This window comes from Centruroides sculpturatus, unplaced genomic scaffold, assembly GCF_000671375.1.
Source record: "Centruroides sculpturatus isolate CEXI.00-Female unplaced genomic scaffold, Cexi_2.0 scaffold2101, whole genome shotgun sequence".
NCBI lineage: Eukaryota > Metazoa > Arthropoda > Arachnida > Scorpiones > Buthidae > Centruroides > Centruroides sculpturatus.
In genome coordinates this window covers 40,165-49,393 of record NW_019387699.1, presented here as the reverse complement: position 1 = coordinate 49,393, position 9,229 = coordinate 40,165, and the positions used below count along the sequence as shown (strand labels likewise).

General features: G+C 32.5%; 2 protein-coding genes across 2 annotated transcripts in view; both read left to right on the top strand.

Moving 5' to 3' along the window:
* The first annotated feature begins 634 nt into the window (after nucleotides 1-634).
* LOC111616580 (double-stranded RNA-specific editase 1-like) lies at nucleotides 635-2,672 on the top strand. Its single transcript, XM_023357977.1, has one exon. It carries the CDS (start codon nucleotides 678-680, stop codon nucleotides 2,532-2,534), a length of 1,857 nt encoding a protein of 618 aa, XP_023213745.1. The 5' UTR covers nucleotides 635-677; the 3' UTR covers nucleotides 2,535-2,672.
* Nucleotides 2,673-2,692: 20 nt separating this feature from the next.
* LOC111616579 overlaps nucleotides 2,693-9,229 on the top strand; it is a 10,823-nt gene continuing 4,286 nt past the window's right edge. The window contains exon 1 of the mRNA XM_023357976.1: nucleotides 2,693-2,766. Coding sequence (XP_023213744.1) covers nucleotides 2,764-2,766 — 3 coding nt within the window. The 5' untranslated portion in view covers nucleotides 2,693-2,763. The remainder of the gene's footprint in view (nucleotides 2,767-9,229) is intronic.

Below are 9,229 nucleotides of genomic sequence, written 5' to 3'. Positions count from 1 at the left end.
TTGTTCATTATGAATTCCTTCAACTGACCAAACTGTCAACAATAAATATTATTTGAGCATTTTGCATATTTGTGTGAATAAATTCATAGAAAATGGTCTAATTTGTGGGGAGAAAACTCATGGATTTTGCACCACAATAATGAACCTGCTCACAATCTTGTTCCTGAGTTTTTTGGCCAAAAATTCAACAAATATGGTTCCACAAGCTCTGTATTTGCCTTATAAGGCATTGTGTGACTTTTTCCTGTTTCTTCAACTAAAATTTCTGCTTTGTGGTCACTATTTTGAGTCAATTGATGCCATAAAACAAAATTCACTGAGTCCCAAAGGGGTTTCACAAAAATGACTTTTAAAGCGTTTTTCAAGGGAAAATGTTGGCTTAAGTGCATTGCAGTGGGAGGGGATTAATTTGAAGGAAACAAAATAAATTTTGAAGAATAAATTCAAATCTTGCATTTTATTGAACCATTCCCAATACTTTTTGATCATGTGGGTATATTTAATTTATTGTTAATTTTACTATAACTTTAACTTTGGTTTTAAACATTTTTGTATTTAAAATAATGCAAATGAAACTCTTTTAGAATTTATTGACTTCAAAAATATTAAGTACACTTGGAAAAATTTGAGTTTAATAAATGTAATTTAATTTTTTTTTAATAGGTAATTTCACAAAGATGAAGGAAGAAAATGGACTAGATTCTGCTCCAAATGTATCCATTAAAAGAAAAGCTGAGGATGAACAAGAGTCTCCTCCAAAACGTCAGAAGAGGAAGAAACAAAAAACTACAAGACCAAAAAATGCTTTAATGAGGTTAAATGAATTGAAACCAGGTTTGCAATATATTATAGAATCACGAGAAGGTCCACCTCATAATCCTACATTTGTTGTTTCAGTGGAAGTTTGTGGACAAAAGTTTACAGGTCGCGGCCAATCCAAGCAATTAGCCAAATGTGCAGCTGCTCAATGTGCTTTGGATGATGTTTGTGGAAGTGATTTAACAGGTGATAATATAGAAAATGAAACTGGTGCTTTTAATCAGTCTGAGGGAGGAAAAAAAATTAAAATGGATTTAAGTAAAGAAGAAGCAGAAAAAAGATTAGAAAAAATTAAAACAGAAGCTGAGGATAAGAATCCAGTTATGGTATTAAATGAATTACATCCAGGAATTGAATTTATATTAGTAAAAGAGAATGTAGCTCTACCCGCACAAAGATTTACAATGAGTGTTGAAATTAATGGAACAACGTTTGAAGGGTCTGGTCCAAATAAAAAATTAGCAAAAGCTGCAGTATCAAGAGTTGCTTTAAGCAGTTTATATAATATTAATTATAATGTAACTTCAACAACAAGCCAAGGAATTTTACCAGAAGAATTTATTTTCCCACAGTCAATAGCAGATAAAATATCTGATGTAATTCACAAAACATTTCAAGAAGTGATGGTCGACAATGTTGAGTATGCAAAATGGAAAGTGTTGGCAGGAATTGCCATGACTTCAGACCCTGAAATGAATAAAATAAAAATCATTGGTATCAGTACTGGCACAAAATGTATTAATGGTGAACATATCAGCATGAATGGTGTTTGTTTAAATGATTGTCATGCAGAAATCATTTCACGGAGATGTTTGAAAAATTTCTTGTATTACAATCTAGAAATGATTTCAGCTGGCTTGAAAGAAGATTCCATATTTATGCCAAATGAAAATGGTGCTGGTTATTGTCTTAAACCAAATATAAAATTTCATCTTTATATCAGTACTTCACCTTGTGGTGATGCCAGAATATTTTCACCACACGAAGAAGCAACTTCTAAGAATCCTGTTGATCATCATCCGAATCGCAAAACTAGGGGTCTTTTGAGAACAAAAATAGAATCTGGAGAGGGAACCATTCCTGTCAAAAGTGGGGATGCTATCCAAACTTGGGATGGCATTATTCAAGGTCAGCAACGATTGTTAACTATGTCATGTTCAGACAAAGTTGCTGCTTGGAATATTGTTGGCATACAAGGAGCACTACTAAGTTATTTTATTGAGCCTATTTATCTGGAAAGTATTATTCTGGGAAGCTTATTCCATCCTGGTCATATGCTTCGTGCCATGTGGGGCAGATTTGAAAATTCTTTGGGTGAGTTGTCCAAACCTTTTAGTTTAAACAAACCTAAGATGTGTTGCATAACAAATCCCGAAACACGTCAACTTTCAAAATCACCAAATTTTAGTGTTAACTGGATTGTTGGATTTGGAAAACCCGAAGTTATCAATGCGACTACAGGAAAATTAGAAAATGGCGAATTTTCAAGATTAAGTAAAAGATCCTTCTTCGAACGTTACAGTGTGTTATTTAGTAAAATTTCATCCGTCACAAAGAAAAAGACTAAGAAACCACCACAGTTATATTCTGAAGCCAAAAACTCTGCTCCCCATTATCAAGCAGCAAAAACAGAACTGCGAAAAGCATTTATGAAAGCAGGTTTAGGAACTTGGGTACAGAAACCAGAAGAACAAGATGATTTTGATTTAAGTTAAACTTCTCCATACATTTCAAGATATATAAATATATATATATAAATACATTATATTGTATATTTTAAATCAGTCATCTTTGAGTCTCAGTTGTAAAACTTTGTGAAAATCATCACAAGAAATAGTTTTATGGCATTACTTCTTCACTTAAANGGTATTAGACTTTAAATCACTCTACCCGTCTATTAAACTACCGGCAGTATTTTGCGCCGTAAGAGACCTCCTGTTTAACATGGTTAATGATAATAGCTTACACCAACAGATACTAGAATTGGCACATCTTATCTGTTATAACTCTTTTTTCCAATTCAACGGGATCACGTACGGCCAAGGAAGAGGCGTCCCCATGGGTAGCCCCATCGCAGGGGACCTATGCGAAATAGTGGTCAGACAATTAGAAGATATAGTCATCCCTCAATACTCACCTAACATCTTACTATATAAACGATACGTGGATGATATTCTCATCTTATGGAGGATTGAGCCGGATGTTTCAAGGTTCGTTGATTCGTTCAATGATAATCCATACGGCCTGACCTTAGAGATCGATCAAGCTCACGCTTCTGAAGCCCATTTTCTCGACATCAACATCAAGTTCGAACAAACAACTACCCGTACAGAAGTGTACCGGAAACCAGGGGCTGAGCATCTATACATTCCAATAGGATCGTGCGATCCACCGAACTATAAAATGGCAGCCTTCAACGCCTTAATTAGGAGAGCATACTCGCATTCATCGGATCGGATATCCCTACATGCCGAACTAAGACATATTGAACAAATAGCCAACGAACATGGTTATCCCAAGATCGTACGTAAATTGATCCGCAAATGGCGCTGCCGAGAAGTAGCCCTTAACCAAGCACCCAAGGAAGTTCCATCTAACATCATCCCGGTTACATACAATCCGTACCTGAAATCAATTTACAACACAATAGCGAAGAAAAAGAATATTCGCATCGCGTATAGAAGATGCGCCACAATTTTTGACATTTTACGGAACGGGAAAGATACCCCAAACAAAGAACGACGCCCAGGGGTATATACCATCCCAATGATTGATCATAGATGGAACAGAAGCCTGATATACGTAGGATCCACTAAGCGCTCCTTAGAGGTGAGAATTAAAGAACACATGGCGGATATTCTACATGCAAGGCAAAACACCGCTCTTGCCGTCTATGCCTCGGATACGGAAATAGAACCGTTATTCAGCCAGGCCAAGGTAATCCGCACTACAAAGTACACACACCACCTTAGATGGCTAGAGGCCCTGTACATATGTATGGCTACGCTTAAAGACGACAATTGCATTAACAACAAAGACGAGATCATCCTGTCAACTGCATGGCAGGTGCTCGTTGACAAAAAGTTACGTTAATTTAGAGCCAGCGAAGGGGCGCATGCGTCAATGACGCCAGCGATACGTACGAGAAAATTCGTAATGATGTTCTTTTTCAATCAAATTTGAATGGCGTTCGCTTGGACATGTTACCTGAGGAAGAACTTAAAGTTCGAAAGCACTAGTAATACTTCGTTTACAGAGAAGCACACCGGAAACAGGTTCATTGTACGTTGTTTTTTGATTAATAACTGATTATAATATCTTCGGGTATTTTGGGATTGCAGAATGGATATATTTATTTTTGCTTTATAATTCAAATATAAAATTTTACTTTTTTTGAAGTGACTGATTTGTTTATATAATCTTTAATAACTGTTTTTTCCATTATTTAGTTTCTACTAACTATTGATGTTTTTATAAATTAATATCTATAAATCAGTTTGAGTTGACAACACTATAAATTAATCAAAAATGTTAGCAGTAATATTGAGATTTTTTAGTGATTTCTAATACAGTCAAACCCTTTTAATACAAAGTTGAAAGGACTTAAAATAGGCACTTTATATTAATGAGGTTTGTATTAAGCAAATTACAAAAAATTAATGGTCATATCATCGAATGACAAAAGCCAAATTTTCTTCTAGTTATTTTATGTTTTATCTCTTTTGGATATGTTTAACCCTTAACTGGTTTCTTGGGGGCCGCGCGGCCCCCACGCGTCATATTTTTACGATTTTTAAAAAATCTAAATATCGTGCGCAGCTGCCATTTTATGTAATCTCATTACGTCGCGACTCTTAGCGAGTGCCAAATGTTTGGCCCTGTAGCATTTACAAAAATGGAGCTACGTACCTTCTGGGGGCCGCGCAGCCCCCACGATACCAGTTACGTTGGTTTTTTGTGGAAATGTGTTTTTATGTTTTTTTTTTATTTTTATAATTATTTTGCAAAGGTATCTCAATCTTGCATCAAAAATTCAAAATGACTACCAAAGAATTATTTGAACTGCTAATAGATGATAATATTATACAAATTGCCAGATCAAGCCGAAATCTCCTGAAAAGATTATGTTGTCATTTTGTGCTAGAAAAAAAATGGTAAAATATGCTACTAAGTGCAACAGTTGTTTGAAATTTATTTGCAAAGTGCATAGTACTACAAAAATACTATGCGATAACTCTCAAGACTGAACTACGTAATTGCGTTAAAATGTTTTCGAGTCTTAAAAATAAAAGTAATTATATTACCTGTGGTTTTTTAACAAATGATAGTTAGAGGCTATAAGAGATACTTTTTTATAAAATTAGTTTTTCAAGAATAAGAAAAAAAAATATATTTGTTAAAACTTACAATAGGGTAGATTTTTGTATTGTTTAAAAAAGCATACACTAAAAGTTGTAACAATTTTGTGATCTCTTGTAATAATTAAGTAAAGAAAATTATATAAATAAATAAAAGTTGATTATACTAAAGAAAGGTTCCATTTAGCATTTATGCACTTTTGAACTGTCACATTGTTAAACTTGCTCTCTATAGGCAAATTTTGCTAGGGGGCCGCACAGCCCCCATGATACCAGTTACGTTTGAAAAATTTACGATACCAGTTAAGGGTTAAAAATAAATAACTAAATAAATAAACAAACTTGCATGTTGATTTAAACATATACTTTATTGAGATACAGTGGCTTGAAGAAAGAATTAATGGTTGTTTCTCAACATTGATTAGTGTTAGTAAAGGAATGATTAAAGCTACTGAACATAAGACTGACCTAGATACCAGATTGAATCCAGGCATTGGATACATGCAAAACTTTATAAATTTAAAAATAACTGATTTGATTAGATTTCAATGAAAACAGTTTGTTTTTAATTTTAAAATCATGAACTAATTATAGTATAATTAAACCTTGGGTTTCAAATGCCCTGCTTTTCNCTATTATTACCCAATTTGCTTTAGAAAAAGTGACTGACTTATCATTCCTTTTAAATTTATTTGATAAGATTATGTAATATTTTTTGAAAACTTTAAGTCATTAATTTATGATTATCCAATTTTTTGTCATAAAAGATCTTGTCTACTATTAATATTTATATATTTAAATTGTTTATTTTTTGAAATGTTTTTAAATTTCTGTAAAATATTAACTAGTAAATCCTTGTTCACAAAAAGGCAAAATTGCTTATAGAAATACAATTACTTACTTTTTTATTAAAATAAATTTTTAACATTGCTATGCTTGTTTATTTATTACCCTTCTTCAAAAATAGGGTGTAGGAAAAGCATTTTATTTGCTATTTGTTTTTGCATTAATTAAAGAAAGTATTTTAATATGAATAAAGTAGAAACTAAACTTCATGTAAAAATAACAGAAATATTAACTTGCAAAGTAAATGTGCTTTTAAAATATTGACATTTTAGGTTTTTGAATACTCAAGAATTGCAGGATGCTTATATTGGTTGATCAGTATCTTATTAATAGATATTAAATGTTGAATCTATTTAATAATTGAAACATCTTAATCAGGGCTGTGGAGTCGGAGTCATGGAGTTTTGGTGTTTTAGCCAGAGTTGGAGTTGGAGTCGTCAAAAAATCTGCCGACTCCGACTCCTTTTTACTTACCAACTTGTTAGGTATATAAAACGGAAAAGTATTGGAATTGTGTCAAATTTGACCCTCCAAGGTTTTTTTGCAAATCTACACATTTGGAGACCTCCCAAACCCCTCAAAAAAGTCAATAAAGGAGAAAAATTCACGCATGCATGTGTGTTGGCATCTAATTTGTTTAATTTCTTTATTTTTTGTTCTGACATATTTAAACAATATCTCAGAATAGGTAAAGTTTGAGAAATGAAATGTGGCATTGTAGCTTGCGTATAAAGGTGCATTAATACTATTAAATTTTGGTTCTTAAAGGTCAACAGGGTGGAAACATAAAAGTGGTCATGTGTCATATCTCTTAATGAATATTTTACTCGTTATTAGCGTTCAAAATTTAAAAAAAATAAAATAAAACTCATCTCTACCCTCAAAGTAAGCTTTTTTGCCATTTTATAATAGTACAGTAGAACCCGTTAAGATTTTCTCACCTAAGATGTTAGAATGTATATGGGGACATGATTTAGTTCAACCACTTTGACACTTAATAACTAACTCCTGTGTTAAACCATCCGACTACGATTGTGACCACTCTGACCACAGAAATTATTAGGCTTAAAACAGGGTGAACAAAATCATGCCCCCCACAAACAGTCTAACATCCACACATATAGGAAAAAACCTCGAATCTTTTGCATATCTCGAAATTTCAAGGTGTCCCCAGTCCAAAAATGTAAAAATTTGGGAGGGGTCATTTTTCGACTGAGCGCTACACTTTCTCCTCTGTTATATATAACAGCCATAAAAGTAAGAATTATTGAATACATATTTATATATTACTTAGAGAAGTCTTTTAGCTTTGGAATAAAAAGTTTCTACGCTGTATCTTTATTAGAACTCTATTTATTGAATCTTTTATTCTGAGGTCACATGATGACATCAGAATTTCCGGGTTTCTTTCAGTGACAAGTCCGCCCCTAGTCGAAGTTGGATTGTAAGGAAAAGTTGGAGTCGGAGTTGGAGTCGGTAGATTTTTATGCGACTGCACAGCCCTGGTTACCAGTGTGCAATTAACTTCAAAAAACAAAAAATTTAAATTTCATGATAAAATCTGTTTTTAGCATGGCAAGTGCTAGTGGACAAAGACCTATGAATTCTCATCATTTGATACATATATAGTGCACATGCCTAGTAAAAATTCATTGGCCAACACGTATTCGAAATTCAAATAATATTCGTATTTAATCGCATTCTAATGGAAATTTATCGCCGCCTGAAGAAGAAATGTTGAAGGTTCGAAAATGTTTGTGAAATTTTAATTTTTTGATTTTTGAGGTTAATTGCACACCGGTAACAGGCTTTGAGGTATGTAATTGATTATATTCCGGTGTTGGATAAAGGGAAGTTATTTCAGGAAGTATTTGGTACAGAATTTCATCTTTCAGTTCTTCAATGTTGTAAACTTTTGTTGTGTGCATCCTGTCTTTGACAAACTGCAAAGAAAGAAATCCAGTGGTGTAATGCTAGGGAATTGAGGTAGGAAGGAAATTGGTTTTTTGCAGCCAATCCAAAATTCAGAAAATTATTCCTGTTGGTAGTCCTGAACAATTAAACTCCAATGTAGACTAAGGTGCCCCATCTTACTATAAGTAAATGTTTAGTTGTCAGTATTCAATTTATGGTATCACATGCATAACCATACAACATATCAAGGTATGTAGTGCTAGTCACTATATGTTTGGAAAAGAAGGTTCCCTAATAATCCATCACAGTGCCATCTATTGATACATTCAGTCAAGGTCAGCACAAACTCTTATAGCCATTCTATCATCTGAAACAAAACAGAGGTCTCTATGTGTGTTTTTTTTCAATTCCTTTCTTGAAATGCACTCAATAATTTATTACTATCCTGTGTATACTTCTGACTTTTTCATTTATCAATGTGGTAAATGTTATGCAATTTATCTAATAATTAATTAATGACATCATATAATTAATGCATGTTATTTCTAAATTTTATGAAACTTTCTAATTATGTCTGTTTTGTAACTTATTTCGATCTTATATAATGTTTAGCCAATATATTACTATTGTTATTCATGAAATATTTTCAGATATAAGTTAAAAAATTTTAAATACTATAGTTTTATTTTAGTTAGCACTTATTGATTTTTAGATAATTTAATTTTGTTTTTGAAATTATTTGTTGCATAGCTAATTGTTAATCAATCATTATACACTATTTTTATGTTAAGTAATTATAGAGATAGAAAGCATTTTTATAAAATTTATGATTCTTGTAATTTCAATGCTTTTTCTACTTAATATTTATATTGTAAATTTCTGAAGATGGACTTTGAAATTTTAATTTACTTAGGTTTTGTTCTTTATATATTGTCTACAGCAGGGGTGTCCAACCCGCGGGCTGCATGTGGCCCAATACAAAATCGGTTTTGTTTACAATACGTGTAAACAAAACTGACAAATTCTTTTATTTTTATTTATTTATTTATTTCAACGGCATAAACTCAAAAAAGAAATTTCACAAAGCTGTAAACTTTTATACATATTTTATTTTTGAGTGAAAAGGAAATATTTTCAAATACTTTGAGATGTGTGAATGACGAAGGAATACTAAATAAAGCTGAAGTTGTGACTCAAAGGATTATAGACCCAAATTTGAGAAAAGGAGAGAAAGGCCAAAAGATAAAAAGTAGTGAGAAAGGTTAAATAGACCTTCTGTTATGCAAATATTG

Coding starts and splice junctions, on each gene's coding strand:
- LOC111616580 (XM_023357977.1), top strand. CDS start 678: ATGAAGGAAGAAAATGGACTAGATTCTGCTCCAAATGTATCCATTAAA.